The following is a 17,720-nucleotide window of genomic DNA, read 5'->3' as shown; positions in this document are numbered from 1 at the left end:
GGATGGCACCGAGGTGGTGTCTAGTAAGTTGTCGCACTTCTGTGGCCATCCTACAATGTTGAAAGTCGGCGTGGGGCGCCCCGTTGGCCTGTGAGATGGCGTCAGTAGCGGACCGATGTGCGAATGGGGTCAAAGGCAGCGCAACAATATTTTCTGACTGACACCACAAGGCGCTGAGATGCCAAGATCCGGATGGCACCGAGGTGATGTCTAAGTTGCAGACTGATGTGCGAATGGGGCCAAAGGCAGCGTAACAATATTTTTTGTATGGAAGATACCACTAGGCGTTGAGATGCCAAGATTCGGATGGCACCGAGGTGATGTCTAGCAAGTTGCTGTACTGGTGTGGTCATCCTACAATGCTGAAACTCGGCGTGGGTCGCCCCATTAGCCTGTGAGATGGCGTCAGTAGCGGACCGATGTGCGAATAGGCCGAAGGCAGCACAACGCGCCAAGATCCGGATGTCACCGTGGTGGTTTCATAGTTGAGAGGCACTTCATCTGCAGTGGGGCGCCGAGATCCGGATGGCACCGAGGTGATGTCTAGCAAGTTGCTGTACTGGTGTGGTCATTCTACAATGCTGAAAGTCGGCGTGGGGCGCCCCATTAGCCTGTGAGATGGCGTCAGTAGCGGACTGATGTGCGAATGGGGCCAAAGGCAGCGCAACAATATTTTCTGAAGAGAAGACACCAAAAGGTGCTGACATTCCAAGATCCGGATGGCACCGAGGTGGTGTCTAGCAAGCTATGCAGTTGAGTTGTGTGCGCACTTGCGGCGAATAGGTCGAAGGCAGCATAACAATGTTTTTTGAATAGAAGACACCACAAGGCGTTGAGATTCGGTTACCACCGAGGTGATGTCTAGCAAGTTGCTGCACTGGTGTGGCCATCCTACAATACTGCTCCGAATAACGGCGTGGGGTGCCCGAAGGGGGGGGAGCCGGCGTGAATGGGCCTTCCTAGGTGGAGGCTCGTCTGCTGTAGTGGGGCGCCCCTTTACCGTTTCAGTTGCCATTCAGCTGAGTTTCGGCTGCTCTTGATGCTACAGCGACAGGCGGCTGCAAGAGGACTCTCAAAATGGCGGCCTGTTCTTTGGATTTGGGCCTGGTCCACTAAAATGGCCCTGGGACACCTTAGAACTCGGACGCTCGATTTTTTTTTCCTTTCCTGTACATGCAAAAAAAGGTAAATGCCCGGTACGTTACACGCTTCATCTGCCACGATGAACTCTCCAGAGGAACCGAAAAAAAATATAGTTGTGGTAACTATACCATGCATCGTCATATGGAGAGGTGGCACCAATTAATTATAGTGCTGCATAAAAGAGAGATTTGGAGGAGAACCCCTGACCTGCTAGTACTTTCATCAAAGAAGTGGCACTGAGAGCTTCAGAGGCAAGGGAAACGGTCCCAAATATTTAGAAGAACTTTGGAAAGATTAAAATGACATGTTTAGATTGTGGCAAATTAATTTCATGTGGACAGATGAGTGTTACTCTAATAAATACAGCATATGAACATCATCATAGTCGATGGTTGGTAGAGACATTTTGACTATATCCTGGACCTGCCCGTCCTCGCCCAAAATGGCGCCGGAATAAATGGGACTCGTAACTCCTTGTTGTGTACTGGTTGCAGAACCTTGAAATCACGAGATACGTATGCAGTTTTGAAGCACATGGCGGGCGGGGACGAGAATTGATTGACTATTTCGACATCCCTATTGATATTAAGTTCTGATGTGTTATTGATTACTGTACTGTTGAAAGTTCGAATTAACGTCACCCATGGTACTTGCCCGCAAATGTATATCTAGATAATTTTATTGTAACTGGCCCTGTCGTATTTTAATTATAAAATGTACGTCCACCGATTACGTAACTGTTAGACACCTTAGTTCTTGCAACGTAATGGCCCGCCCGTTACGTTCCTCTACAGTGTAAATGTCTATTCATCATATACGATTACAGTTTGCTCTGTGGCAGGCCCACGTGGTTATAGGCTCGTATTTGTATAATGACATTTTCACAATAAAGGTTTTTAAAAGAAAACATGGTAGTAGTATATACATTGGTAAAGTTTTTAATAATAGTGACTGTTTTAGAATCATTAAAAGGCAAGTGAAATAAAGCAGACCAATTACATGAAGGGTAAAAGGTATAATACGAAGGAACGCAGTAAAGATAAATGGTCAAGGGCTGTTGTGTTTTCTATTCCTGCAACATAAAGTGATCGATAAGAATCTCATATTCAGGCGTATCGGCGACTAAGACAGCAGGTCGACCCTCTTTTGCTCAACGGCTCCGTCATGGGACGAAGAAACGCTCTTTTTCTCGAAAAAAGAATATATTTTACTTGCAGGACAGTTGTAAAATTTCCGGGAAAGTACATTAGCCTGGAACATTATAACATATATTTAAGAAAAAATAATGTTCGGAAGTAATGAAAAGCGTAATTTTTAGGTCATATGACCAAGCCTTTCATCATTACAATAAGAAAAGTAAAATGAACCAATGAAAAGTTTTATTAACAAGTCACATGACTTGTTATGCTTACGTTACGCGCTGCGCGCCCCGGATGACTTCCGGATGCGCTAACGCGGCGCGTCATATGACGCCTTACGCGACAACGCAGGTACAGAATATAGTCAAAATGTCTCCACCAACCAGCGGTCGGAACACAACCCCTTTCAGCAGGCTAAATAGTTCTGTTAAATGGCAACAGAAGGGACAGGCAACAAGAACCATCAGTCAAAGAGGGGAGGGCTAGTTCTTCTCTACCGGGTTACATTGGGGCGCTACCGGAACTGATCGAATTGGTAGTCTACAGTGTTTCTGGATGTTTCAGACTGAAGCTGGGGTTAGCATGAGAGCAGCACCATTTCGTAGCTCCGTCGTGGTCATTCCGCAACCAATCATGGCAGCCGTTCTTTATCGTTATTTTGGGCGGGGTGGGTGGCGGAGTCGAGCTGTTTTGCAGCCATCATTGTGTGGAGTTCAGTTCATCTCACTAGTTTTGTATTTGTCATGAGGGGTTGTTCCTAATGTTTCTATTTTAGCGAGGTCAAAAAGAGATCCCATTAGTGGCCTACTGATTTTGCTCGATTCCTTTTCTTTTTTTTTACACGATTTTTCGTTATCTGGAAAGACTAAACAGAGTATTGCGACTCTGTGTTTGTTTGTAAATAGAGAATGAACCAAAGAGAACTAATTCTAAAACAGTAAATACTTGGATAACAATCAATCAAATGGAGAGAGAAGCAGGCACGACGGATTACAACGGGGGCAAACGCCTGCGTTAACTACCTTTCACTATCTGCAAAGAGAGAGTACTCCTAATAGAAATGAGGGGGGGGGGCACCATTCAAAGCAGATCAGTGTGCATAAACACGAAAATGTTTTCACTTACCACGTACTTGACATTCGACAGCTTATGATATTTGCTATTAAAAAACCATTGAAATTCACTGAAAAAACCATAGGTTATAGACCATATATAGTTAGGAATTAGCATTTACAAAACCTTGAAAATTCACTGAAAAAACCATAGGTTATAGACCATATATAGTTAGGAATTAGCATTTAAAAAACCTTATTTTACTCACACAAAACCATTGAAATTCCATATATAGTTAGTTGCACTAACTATATATCGCGCACCCGCAATCCACTGCTGATCATGTCACATATTACATCATTCATGACATGGTCAGTGACATCACTGATTACATCACTGATGACATCTCAAATGACATCACTGATGACATCACTGATGACATCTCATTTGACATCATTCTTGTGCTAATACGATAAACCTCTTCAGACTCTAATATAACCTTAGATACACTCAGTGTATACAGACACTCACACACTGCCACTCATCCATGGAGTTACTCACACACCCAGTCAGTCATGCAAAGAAACAATCTCACCTCCATTTCTTCAACTATACAGTTAAACACACCTTACTTATTGAAACATATACTAACACATATTTACTCTCTTATACAATCCCTGATACAAGTTCACAATGATCGATACAACCACTCACTCATTCAGTGGCTCTCATGCACAGTTATTTATATATGCCAACTCTCACATGTACTGTGTTTTACATATGTACTTACTATGACATGTAGCATTGAGATATCCATTCACTCATCAATACACTCATGCACACAGTCAACTACCCATGTAGCTGTTTCCACATGCACTCTTGAACTCATACACCTAGTGAATAAACTGCTCACACATCTATGCATAGAGTCACACACCTTCCAGCCACCCCCACACAAACTCAATCTCCCATAGAAATACTTGGGCAACCAATTAATAACACATATAGCCTCTCGTATAGCTAATGATCAACACATGCAGCAGTTTACAGAACAACAGACATAATGATGCACAAATTAAGACAGTTTAGTCACTAACCCATGCATTCAGTGAGACACATTTAATCACTCACTCATACAGTCAGTCACGCACCTACTAAATCCTTCATCCAGACACTTATACATCCACTCATTCTTCAATATGTAAGACATATTTTAACTTTACAGAAACATACAGTCACTGGATGTTGTCATCAGTGATGTCATCAGTGATGTCATTTGAGATGTCATCAGTGATGTCATCAGTGATGTCACTGACCATGTCATGAATGATGTAATATGTGACATGATCAGCAGTGGATTGCGGGTGCGCGATATATAGTTAGTGCAACTAACTATATATGGAATTTCAATGGTTTTGTGTGAGTAAAATAAGGTTTTTTAAATGCTAATTCCTAACTATATATGGTCTATAACCTATGGGTTTTTCAGTGAATTTTCAAGGTTTTGTAAATGCTAATTCCTAACTATATATGGTCTATAACCTATGGTTTTTTCAGTGAATATATATATATATATATATATATATATATATATATACATACATACATTCGTTCCTCTTCCAGAAACAAACCAGAGCACACAGCGGGCTGCAGAAGTTCCTTTTTTATTTTAAAAATGCATAACTCGTTTCATCGTTTCAGCAAGTGTGCCATCATCGGATGCATGGATTCCAGGTTTGTCTACACCGTTTTTTCTATGGTATGCTTCCTCTATGTCATTGGGGGAAGCAACTAGCCAAGATTTCATTGGAGAAAAATTAGTGGTCATTCACAAAGACTGCAACTCCTTGCATTCCTCAGGATTGTAGTACTAAATCCTGAATGCACTAAATGTGATCTCTGATGAGAGTGGGCTGTTCCAACCAGTCCTTGTGGGTTAATATTAATTGTTTGTTGGTTTTGCCTGTAAGTCAATTTATTTTAAAATATGCCAGGCTTCTTCCAATATATATATAGAGATATAGCGCAGTGGGTGAGGCAGGCGCTATACGGTCCACATGGGCAAGGACCGGGGTGGTGTGTAGGGAACGGTTCCCAACTTTATAATCAAGACAAGGAGGCGCTGCAAACAACTAAATAAGATACAAACAAAAGAATAAAACAAGTTTGCGATATGGCTACCAAACAGAGTTGCCGACTTTGGGGAACCTGTGTTCGAGTCTCTGCGTCAGCTGTATAAAACAAGGCTGCAACAAATAGAAAGGGGCTTGTCCTCCCAAAGTGGCAATTTTGAGAGTGAGCAGAGACAGTTATTGGACGCCTTAAGCCAACGAGCGCGTTGTCCGTGAGGCAAGAGTCTGCACACGGCAAAGGAAGCAGAGTAAACAAAATGTGAATGCTTTTCACTACAAGACCACCTTTCAACAAAAAACGATGAGCACTTACAAAGCATGGAAGACCCTTACAGCTGGGAACAGCAACGGGTCTAGGGCTGAAATGCCCATACAGGAGGAGGAGCCATTGCACACTGTACTGTGTGATGGCCAACCAAAATGTTCTCCAAGCGAATTCGCTGGAAGGTGAGCTAAACACACAAAGAAATGTACCAATAAAGTGCAAGCATTTCTGAATGCCACAGATAGCAACCAGTGGCAATCGGTGGGTGTGCTAAAGCCCATAGAAGAGGATACAACAGGTTTTCCAGACAGTGCAAGCGATGTCGAGGCTCGACCTAAAAACAGCATATGGTTGGGAGTGGTTGAAAATTTAGTGATCACACTGATGTAGAGATCATCTTAAAGCTATCATCACCCAGTCCTACATTACCACCATAAATGGGAAAATCTAGAAAGCAGTGGTTGCTGAGTAATGAGCTTTTTCCACAATTACCTCTCCAGGTTTCTCCAGCTGTCATTCTCTTGATTCAGCAGATTATTAGTGTTTGCACAGAGAACTGGGATGCATGGTCTTTTATTCCCTCTAGCCGTAAGCCTGCAGGCTGCAACTTTGACACAGTTTAGTTGTACTGCATTCGGAGGTCACAGCATATGTGCATGTTTTCAATACCTCCCTTGCTACAGTGGTTATTTTAGTTAATTTTTTTCTGATGCTGCGCTCTGATAAGCACTCATTCTCCTGCAAAAACGAACCTTTTATTTTGCAAAAGTCAAAATGTTTTGTTGGACTATTTAGACTCAAAGAGCTGACATGGTTTTTAATGGGTCTGGTGCTTTTACCACACATTGAAAGAACAGGAACTAAGGACATCAGAATGTTTTCTTAAGTTCTTTAACTATTTCAGACTGTTAACCTATCTCCCTCCTTCAACTTCCTGCCCACAACCGCTTTTTGGGATCTGCATTTGCATGTTATCCTGGTAGATAGACTAAAAGAAGTGGACTGACATGGAGTGTGACTTTTGAGCACCTTGACAATCCTTGTTTGTGCCGTTTCCCACTTTGTGGACTGTGTTGTTTAGCTTCCTGCTGTGACTATTGTCTTCTAGATAGTTTTAGCCATGTGTACTGTATTTAAAATGATGCCTATTTCTAGTTCCAATCTGTCATGACTAACGTTCCCTCTTATTTGTGTCTTCGAAATGTGGTAGTGAAGGTCCACTGTGCGCTGCAGCGAACGCTGGCTGCACTGAATATAAGCAAAAGCGCAACATCCAAGCACGTGCAGTGTGCAAGCTATCAAAATAGGTGGCATAGCAAGAGTGCCACAGGCTGTAATGCACACTAGAAAAAAAATGATGTTGCCTCTGAGTTGCCATTTAAACATCCCCATTGCTGGGGAAAAGTGGGCTCCCTGCACTCCTGGCACCGGTGCAACTGCATATTGTGCCCTAATTATTCTATCAATACTCTTTGTTCGCTATGTCCATGTCGCATGCACCCACCCATGAGTTTTGAGGAAAATCCCGAAAGACTAACATTTATAGACACGGATGTGTGCCAAAAACGTACGTCTCCTCGGGGCAGGTGTAACAGCACAGCAATTGTTAAAACTCCATATTTTTCAAATTTTGCATGTGCGTTGCACTGTACAGCACATATCCAAAGAGGGGAAATTCTTACAGGATAGTGAGACTGGAAAGGTTCCCTTTCATTACAAAACCAATGCTTGTCAGAACGCACACTTTCGTACTATGATGCAAAGCAGAGGTGGGCTTACCAAAAAGTTAATAGGGCGAGCCGAGCGATAATTCCTGACCCCTGACTGCCCGCTTCCCCCACCCCCCTGATTATGCTGTTACGGAACTAAGTAGCAAATCAGGAGTCCCATGAAAGTAGCGTAGATATTCTTATTATAGATGGAGCAACATTGTGGGCTATTAAAATACACAAAATAAATATTTTTGTGAATCCAACTCACATATTTGAAGGTGCTCTCGTGTAATAATGAGCAAAAAGGAGGCTGTGTGAAAAAAAAAGTATATGCCCATAAGAGTTTTATGACCTATGCTCCCAGTAGGCTGCATATGCTTCCACAAGGAACATGGGTCATAACAGACCCTCTGGTTAGGCAACTGTTTGTGTACAGATAAGTAAGAGCGAATTATATATTTCTCAAACCTACCACTAACATACAATTTAATATCTGATTTTTTTGTTGTTTTTTTTCCTACCCGTCTGTGCTACTACAAGACATTTTCTTGACGTATAACATGTAATATAACCTTCAAATACTTTGATAGGTAAGTGATTTGAAAACAAAATTTGAAGTTTAACGGTAATATGGATTTAATTTCGGTGTAATTATATTTCAAAAGACGTATACATTTCTGTTGCAAATTACCACCCTTTAACCTTTCTAACCTTTACCATCCAATTGCCAAGTAAAAGGACGGGAGGGATAAAACAATGGTTGCAACCAAAAGAATCATTTGTGTTTGATTAGATTTCCATAGTACTTTACCAATTCAAAGAGTCCAGCAAACCATTGGGCGCATGGCCTTGTATGAGCATTTAACCAAGTGATCGTTTGAGGGAGAACATTTTCAGAGAGGTGAATCTTGATCTCCAGTGTTGGAGTTGGGAGGTAGGAGTGAGCTGCACACAGGTGGCACCAAGATACACCTTGTTTGGATTTTGGATGCGAGCACTCTGGGCTAATTTTGTCGCTGCAGCACATATGGAGACTACAGTTAGCAGATGCTTTAGCTGAAAAATGGGAGTGGAACGTATACACATTTTTATTATAATTAGGTAAGCCTCCATTAATTACTGACAGAAGGGTCTTGAGGAGGCCGGGACACGCGACTCTCGCTAACCTGCACCCGCGAGTGAAACGGCAACGCGACCTCCCACCAGGTGTTCTCCCGGTTCCCCCGTGTTTGGGGACTACATTGCCCAGTAGCCCCGGGTCCTGGCGCGCTCATGACGCTACCGCTGCGCCTGGAGGCGCTTAAGACCGCGGACCATCAGAGGCCAGAAGAGGCTGGGCTGGGCCTATCCTCCTTCACCTGTGATGGGTAAGAGAAAGCAACAGATGTCCGGAGTACAGGAGGGCAAAAATGCTAAAGTCCCCAGGAGAACTGACTCTATAATATCCTATTTGACTTCTGTTGTTAGGATTCTCAGTAAAGAAATAGCTAATGCGGAAATCGAACTGGGATTGGGTTCCGCTGATAGTGATCGAGATAAAAATGATTCAGTACAGACTCCTGGACCACCATTGGAGCCAAACATTGTTAACGTTAAACCATCGTTAGTTCCTGCCTCCAATCCTACCCCCTCTGTTGCTGAGGTTGTACCGAAGGAGCATAGTGATGAAACTGAGGATACACCTTTGCAAACGCAAGCGCATAAGCGTAGGCGGGCTAAGAAACCCCACAAAAAACGATTTAAAACTATTGTACCTGTACGCTCTGACATTATTAGCAGGCACCTTGTGGCTCAAGTGGTGGACGATTTGTTTACTGCAAGGTTGGAGCCTGCCTTAACCCCTTCGACGCTCATGACGAGCCCAGCTCGTCATGGAGTTTCCATTGATTTCAATGGAAATTACATTGAAGTCATAAAATAGCCTTAGCATCCAAGTGGTTAATAGCTATTGGCAAAGATATTGTAAATACACTAAATAAGTGTGTGGTGGGTTTGTTTAAAAAAATTTGAAAACATTGATCAATTTATCACTTAGGAGAGAGCCAATAATTGTACCCCTATCCAGACAAAGGTTTCCCAAGGAGATAATCTGAGGGCGGCAAACCCAAAAAAGGCTTCACATGTTTTAAGGGTAGCCAAGGGAGTTACTCTTAATCATACAGTATGTAGCCAATCTGGCTCGGCAAATAATGTAAAAGAAGGGATCACACATCGTGGAGCAAATAACATTAAGACCATAGTCCTGCCTCACGCAAGACAGGGGAATACGCATGGTTCTATCTTGGACTTACCGCCAGCAGCGGCACCATTTGTAGCTGTCTTCACGGGGGTCCCCCCAGTGGAGGAAGACGCTTACGAATCCACACATGACCTTATGAGGATAGCTGGGCGCTGGGCGCTGGTGTGAAGAGCACAGTAGTGGGGGCTTAGATGTCTCTAAAGCCATTATTATGGCAAGAAGAGTTGCATGGATTGGGCGTCGCCCTAAACATATTACTGGGGATTGCGTGGTGGTAAATTTTAATTCACGCTCAGTAGCGGATTGATTATTCTGGGACGCCTCAGATTTAGACAATACAGGCATAAGACCGGTCCCTTTAGGTTATTTTTACCCACCATCTAGGCCCCCGCCTATATTCCCCCCAAAGTAATCCCCTCGTGGATTCTCAATATGGTCACCCCCCACACAGACCCACCAGAAGTGATTCCCATATCCGGCACAGGGAAGTGAGGGACGATAAAAAGGTCGAATATAGTTCCCCCAGCCCTAATTGTTGCTAGATCTCCCCCGCCTTAGGTAGATATGGATATAGGGCTCTCAAATCGTTTTTCTCCGCTGTCACATCTGGATCAAAATGATTGACATGAAGTGCCGATGCAATGCCAGGGGGATATAGAGGAGGGTGTTAAATCCATGGCATCCTGCAAATTCCTCAGCTGGAACGTGGCGGGGGTCAGATCTAAGATACAAGATGAGCTCTGGGTGAAGTTTGTAAAGCTTCACAGTATCATAGCCCTTCAGGAAACATGGGATGTTAGCACTAGCTTTAATATGGATGGGTTCTCAGCTTTGCCGTCACGGCGGTGGGAGGGCAACTAGGTAGACCGAAGGGAGGTTTACTTTTCCTAATCGCACTGAATCTTAAAGGTGTGTTCAGAAAGTTGGAATTAGAAACCCCCAACATTCTGATACTTGAGTGGAGTTGTGTAAACTCACAAAAGTATCTTTTAATACATTTTTATAATTCCATAGCCGGTTCATATTGTAATGAACATATAGGCATTTTGGATACATTTTTGTCAGTATATAGACTTTAACAAAACACCGCATTCGAGTTGATCTTAATGGGAAATTTTAATATACACCCATGCAACTGGGAGTATAATATGGGTGAGCCCTGTGGTCCACCAAGGTCAGTGGTTCCCCACTTTGAGCACAGTTCCCAGGGCGATGCCCTCGAAGAATTCTTAGCAACTATGAATTTATTTGAACCAGGTGGCCAGGAAGGGCTGGAAAGAGTCCCCACATTTGTAGGAAGAGAGTCCTCTACAATTATTGATTATATTTTCATTTCATCTGGGATATTAGGCAAGGTGCGAGGGTACAGGACAGAACTATCAACATTTAGTGATCACAACCCAATTATATTGGAGATGGATGTGGGGGACTGGAGTAGCTCAAATGAGTTGATAAGGGGGGATGGAAATGTTGGTTACATCAGGTCTAGGAAGAAGGATCAAATGGGACAGAGTTGTACCGGCGTTTTTTCTGGAGGAACTGGCTATAAAGGCCGATATAAATTTGAAGATCTGCCTAGATAGCACAGCTCCCAGCTCAGAGATCATTGGGGCATATGAAGAAATCTGTGGACAGATTGCTAAGAAGTTAGAGCTAGAGTCCAAAAGAAACCAGAAAAAGGAGTATAAATGGTTTGATAGCAGCTGTACAAAGGCACATGGAGCCCTGATACAAGCCCTAAAATCTAAACCTAGGGATAGGATCTTGGTTGCAAATGCCCCTAAATCATACAAACTAGCCATAGCTGCGCGGAAAAATCACCTCAAGGAGGAAGCGTGGGAGAACCTCGCTACCGAGGTGCTGCGTGACAGCAAGACCTTTTGGACCGCTATAAACCAACCCTTCCTCTCCGGCCAAGATAACGCTGATATGGACTGCGTCATCCCTGAGTGAGGGTGGGTTAATCATTTTAGCGAAATTTATGGCGGAGTACATATGGATGCACTGGCTAACCATAACATGGCACCTGATTGTGCAGGTGTAGGAACATTAACATTTATGGCTAGTGAGGTAGAGAAAGCTATAAAAGAAATGTCAAAAAAAAAGGCACCGGGACCTGGCGGGGTACCAGCAGACCTTTATTGTTCCCATCCGGGCTTCTGGGCAAAGATCCTAACCAACGTTTTTAATGCTTCCAGTACAGTGGGATTCCCGGCATCCTGGTCTAAATCTATTATAGTCCCAATTTTTAAAAAAGGGGACAGAGGTGACCCGGCTTGCTACAGGCCAATCTCCCTCCTGGACTCTGCAGTGAAAATTCTTGGCAGAGTAATTCTATATAGGTTGAGGGATTGGCTTGAGGGCAAGGGGGTCCTCTCCAACTTACAATATGGTTTTAGAGAACGAAGGGGCACCCTTGACCAATGCTTAAACTTACACCTTCTCATTAACAAGTACACTCGAGCAAAGGAGGGCCATTTCTACATGGGTTTTATGGACCTCTCGTCCGCATTCGACCTAGTCAACCGATCGAAATTGTGGGCTATCCTACTTAATATAGGACTGGACCCCCCACTTGTTAATTTTTTAAGTGACTTGCATAGGGAACTCCTATCTGCAGTCAGGGTGACCAGAGAAGGTCGGTGTACCAATCATTTTAATTCCAGAAGGGGAGTCAGACAGGGTTGTATCCTGGCCCCTCTTCTGTTTACGATATACATTAACGCCCTGAAGAAATCACTGGGGGTGGTTACACCGGATGTGCCGCGTGTAGGGGATTCGGTTATTCCGGTCCTCCTATACGCAGACGATGCGGCTTTACTCTCACGTACTGGTATAGGTCTTCAGATGCTGCTGTATAATTTCGGCGGCTTTATGGACACTTTAGATTTAAAAGTAAATGCTAAAAAATCGCATGTTATGGTGGCAGAGTCTAGCAGGAGCGAGGTCAAGACAAAATCCTTTACATGTAATGGTTTTATACTATCAAGAGTCCCAGTTTTTACTTCCCTTGGGGCCCTTTTTTGACGAAAAAGGTACCTGGGGACCCCAACACAAGTTGAAAAGCAATACTGTAGCTAGGTCAACAGCGGCTCTTTTGGGGTTTTGTAAGCGGCTTGGAGGGAGACCAATGGAGGCAATACTAAAGATATATAAATCCAAATGTGTGGCCATTGCGTCCTATGGTGCTTCTTTATGGGGCTACACGCCTACATCCAAGATTAAAGTGGTGGAAAATAGGTTCCTCTGATCCCTACTGTCAGTTCCCCAATCGACCCCTACCTATTCCCTACATACTGAAATTGGCCTGGGGTATATTTCAGATTCTTTAAAACTGGCACCATTGATAGCTTGGGCAAATATATGGCTTAATGATGAACTTCCTTTAAATCACTTAATATTGGGGGATTGTCTTAAATTGGATAGGGTAAGCAGGATTCCCTGGCTGATGTACGTTAGAGCGGCGTACATCAAACTAGGTCGTCCTGAACTGCTTTTATCTCCTGACCGTATAACTAAAAAAGACATAAGCTGGATCAAGCATAGCTATTGGAACATTTTAGAAGTGGAGCGGGAAAACCTGGAGTTAGAAAAACTATGTGTCAAAGCCAATTATTTGCTGACAACTTCACCGAACATGGAACAATACCTAAAAATTGTTACAAAGCCATTTCACCGCTACTTGTTGGTTAGGTTCCGGCTTAATTTGATACACCTAACTCTGGGGGATTACCCCTCTTGGGGAAAACCAGAATTGCCAAAACCATGTGCCTGTGATAACTTTTCGCAACAAGACTCCATGCACTTCATAATGTTCTGTGACTTTTATTCTGAGCCACGCAAGACATTTTTAATCCCCTTGCTGAGAGAGAAAGGCTTTGTTCAAGTAAGGCCGGCCCTGATGTACCTACAAATGCTTAGGAGTATGTGAGATATTTATAGCGTGGCCAGCTTTCTGGTGGCCGCTGCAAGGCTTAAAAACAGAAGGGGTGTACATGTAAGCTAACTGTGATTGTATATATTAAATTGATATTAATGCCTTTTTTTTATCACTGATAAGATTGCACATGGATTTTAACTTCTGTATCTGTAGGGATTTTAGGTAAATCTGTTTTTAATGTGATACAGAGTGTTTTAAAATTGTTTTAAAAGATTTTATATTGTCTTTTATGATTTTAATTAATCGAATAAAGTGTTTTGACTGACTGAGTGACTACTGACATGCTAGCCACTGAAGAATAAAGCATTAATTTCAAGATGGTTTCCCTGTTAATTTTCATAAATGCATGTGCTATTATCGGGAAGAAACTCGCAGTAATCAACAAAAGGGATCCTTTTAATTATGTGTGCTACTTTTTTTTAATCATAGAAATAAATTTGATTCCAACTTAAAACTTTTCTTTGAATTTTCAGGTTGGATGGAAACACAGGTTTTGAGTTTGGTGACTGCTCACCCTCAATTAATGGCGGAAGTAGGAAAAACTGCAAAAATGGACCTATACAGTCATCGAAATTCTGCCATGAATGTGGAACTAAATTCCCAGTAGAGTCTGCAAAGTTCTGCTGTGAATGTGGAGTACGAAGAATGGTTCTGTGAACACTTTCCCATGAACAGCGAGCATGTGCTCTTTTCCGTTTTTTGCCTGGGGAGCAAGAGGTCTTGTGTATATTGTAATTTATATTGCAAGCATTTGGAATTGAACTGCGCATACTGTAGAATTAACTTCTGTCAACGTAACATATACATCTATGTATTCACATTAAATCACGATTTTCGCATATACGAGTAATTTCCAAATATTATAACGAAGTCTGTTTAGCATTTAAAGACGACGCCCAGTTTTCTAAAGGACACGTTTTAGGTGTATTGAAGTTGGTTACCTTGCAATAGGTGTTTAGCAAAGAAGTATTACATATTTTCAGGGAAATATAGTAATTACTGGAATGATATCACTTGGCCCTTCTTTGTGTGATAACCTGGTACGGTTGCTATAGTTCTGTCACCTGCACATTTACTTTGAAGTAGGTCTTTGGTTCATTTGAACTACCAGCATTACATTGTAAACCAAGAATTCTGGACATTCTCTGAAGCAGAATTCATTCCTTACATGTAAAATCATCTGTTTCTTGAAAGTTTGCTTGCAGGTGTAGGTTATTGCGCCAACAGGTACAGATAAATATGCAGGAAAAACATTTAGAGGCAAAAATTCCCTTCTGTGGATCTTTTTCTTTTCTCTTGAAGGGTTAGCTAGCGGACACGATTGTACTTATTGGTGTCTTGTACGTGTATTTCTTGGCACATTGCGTGTTCATTTTTACACGCCTATCACGTAATCACATTTCTTGAAAAAAATATTTGAATGAACGCATTGTTTTTTCTACCACGACACTTCAGTGGCTTTGTTCTAGTAGGCACACTAGTACTAGATGTGTTGTAGCTGCTGCAAGCAGATGGAGTTGCTGAACACACGTCGTGGTCCGTCGGCTAAATTGTATGGCTGCTTCCTCTGTCACTTTCTTAGCTGATCAGCAGAGTAAGGCATAGAATTGTTTACTATTTCTAAGTAAAATGGTATCTAGTCCAAAAAATGACAAACACCTCTGCAAATAGGCTTTATAAATCCGAGGATGTTTCTGGTCCTTGATACTTTTTTGTGGTTTCTTGGTTGGTGCTTAGTTGGATTTAGCATTAATCATGTTCCACTTTTCATGCAGTCTGTTGAAACTTAATATTTTTTGTTACTTTACATTCTGCTTTATATGTCTTTTGTCCTCTATGTCCATTGATACACAGAGCAAACAACCATAATATTTAATACAAAAACACTCAACTTTTTCGTTTCCATCTTAATTTGGACTATGATGTGTCAAGTTTCCCAAGTCGTTGCCATCTTTTTGTATTGCATCACACATGACATTTGACTTCAGCCACGTGTCTCTGCTTGTAATTCACTCAGTCATCCAAAGCATTTCCTGACAGTTTTTTGTTGTTCTTGATCTATTGTATTTGCCTTGATATACGCACTCGCACAACACTTTTCCCTTTGTGTCGTCACACTTCCTTTTCACCCTTTCATACATTCTTCACCATTCCAGCAGAATCCTTCTTGCACAAGTGTTAAACAGTGCCGTGTGTTTCATGCTGATATTTAAACCTCTGTTTTATATGTATTTCAATGGGTTACTAGTACATTTTAGGACCACTTTCAGTTGGGGTAACCAGCTTGCTATCAGGGAACTTGTGTATCATCTTTTAACTTAACTTTTATCTTAGATAGTTTAAACCCTGGTTTATTTTGGGGCGCTGTAGTTGTTGGCAACAGTGAGCTATCCTTGGCAGATAATAGTGTTGGAAATCTGTTAGCAGGCTCGGACTGCTCTGGGCTTGTCCAAAACTTGATTAATGCTCATTTCCAATTATTTGTATAAAAAATGCCAAAACTAGGGAGCTTGTCTTCTTAGTTTACAATGCTAAAAATGGGTGGGGCCATTGGAAATACTGAATACTGACCATTTTGTGGATTGAGTGAAGGAATGTACGAAAATAGAGTTCAAGATTGTTGGATCCATCCTTGTGGATGGCAAATACGAAGGTGAGCTTATGAACCTCAGTTCATGCCTCCTTTAACAGCCTAATAGTCCTGCCTGTCGGGGGCTCTGAGACCATATTTTGGAAATTAACCTACTGTAATGCCTTGAAAGCACTGACGTTTTTAAATTGTGGATGTTAACCGTTTATGTTGTTTTATTGATTAATTTACATTTGTTTTTTATGTCGAATATAGATTTCCCCAAAATTTTATTTCTATTTTGATTTCACAGTCCATTTATATTTTGACATTTCTGTAGTTAGATTGGAGTTCGTAGGATGTTCTGTATGTAACCTATCCCTCTTAAATGTGCGTTTTTTTCCATTTACATGGGCCTAATACTTCTACATGTGATAAATCAACATTTCACGTATTTATTATTTTGTAACACTATGCTCATCTAAAATATAAATTGATGGCTTTATATTTCAAATGTATGTTACATGCCGATATGAAATTTGAACAATATATTTTGAACTGTCGTATGTCTTTTCACACACCAATTTACTTAGTTTGTTTTTCTGAAATGATTGTTTATTATTTTGGCATACATTGTTTATTTGAAATGCCATAAAAGATATGGTAAAGATTTCCTACAATTATTTTTTTTAATGCGGCTCATCATAGTTTTTCATGTACTGAAATAATGTTGAACACTTATTCTGTAATATTTTCAGTTTGCCATCAATTTTAAAGACCTGAGAAAATAATAGAATCCACAATATTGTACATTCAGTCAATGTAAATAAAATAAGTTACTGTTTTAAGTGTTTTATTTAGCTATTATTAATCTTAGTATGTGGCAGGTTTGACATATTTAACAAGTGTAATTTGTTACTTTTGAAATCGAAATCTAAGTGAGATGTTGCTTTGTCTTCATTTTTTTGTATGACAGACCAAAGACAATATTTAAAAGCTGAAAGAGAACTCTAATTTATTGAGAGAAGATTGGTACTGGAAATTATATCATGATAAACTGTAAATACATTAGTATTATTGGACTGGCATCACTATTATATTTAATACACGTTGGAAATCACAGTAAGCATTGTCAAAAATGCAAGTTATTCATCAACCCCTTAACTGATCAGGCTTTTCCATCCCAGTGCTGAGCCTTTTTTGGCTATTTGAGGTAGTTCATGCTTAGATCGGATTAAATGTTTTTCCACATAAGGTATCCACACCAGGTTTGCACCATTTCTTTCCAACTGCATGGGAATTCTAGCAGTACCCTGAGTTTGTGGATTCCCAATGAAGGGACAGACAAAATAGTCGAAATATAGCCACATTTTGGGTTTTATGGCAAAAAAGAGCTCTGCAAAAAAATCCATTTTTTTCCCTAAACAGGGCATCAATGAAATATTTTCTGTGCTAAAATCGCCCTTTCCAACTTTTGAGAACATGCAGAGCTGTATGAAAAAAAAAATGTGCACGGTTTTGCAATTTT

The 17,720-nt window shown here is 41.4% G+C and overlaps 1 protein-coding gene across 2 annotated transcripts in view; it reads left to right on the top strand.

The window, feature by feature from the left end:
* Nucleotides 1-17,040, top strand: part of ZC2HC1A (zinc finger C2HC-type containing 1A) — a 353,235-nt gene extending 336,195 nt beyond the window's left edge. For both annotated transcript variants that reach the window (XM_078687119.1, XM_078687120.1), the window contains one exon: nucleotides 14,097-17,040. In XM_078687119.1, coding sequence (XP_078543245.1) covers nucleotides 14,097-14,280 — 184 coding nt within the window. In that variant the 3' untranslated portion in view covers nucleotides 14,281-17,040. The remainder of the gene's footprint in view (nucleotides 1-14,096) is intronic.
* Nucleotides 17,041-17,720: the final 680 nt, after the last annotated feature.

Source organism: Lissotriton helveticus, chromosome 4_1 (genome assembly GCF_964261635.1).
Source record: "Lissotriton helveticus chromosome 4_1, aLisHel1.1, whole genome shotgun sequence".
Lineage (NCBI taxonomy): Eukaryota > Metazoa > Chordata > Amphibia > Caudata > Salamandridae > Lissotriton > Lissotriton helveticus.
The sequence above is the reverse complement of the archived record's forward strand: the minus strand, read 5'-3'. Positions and strand labels throughout refer to the sequence as shown.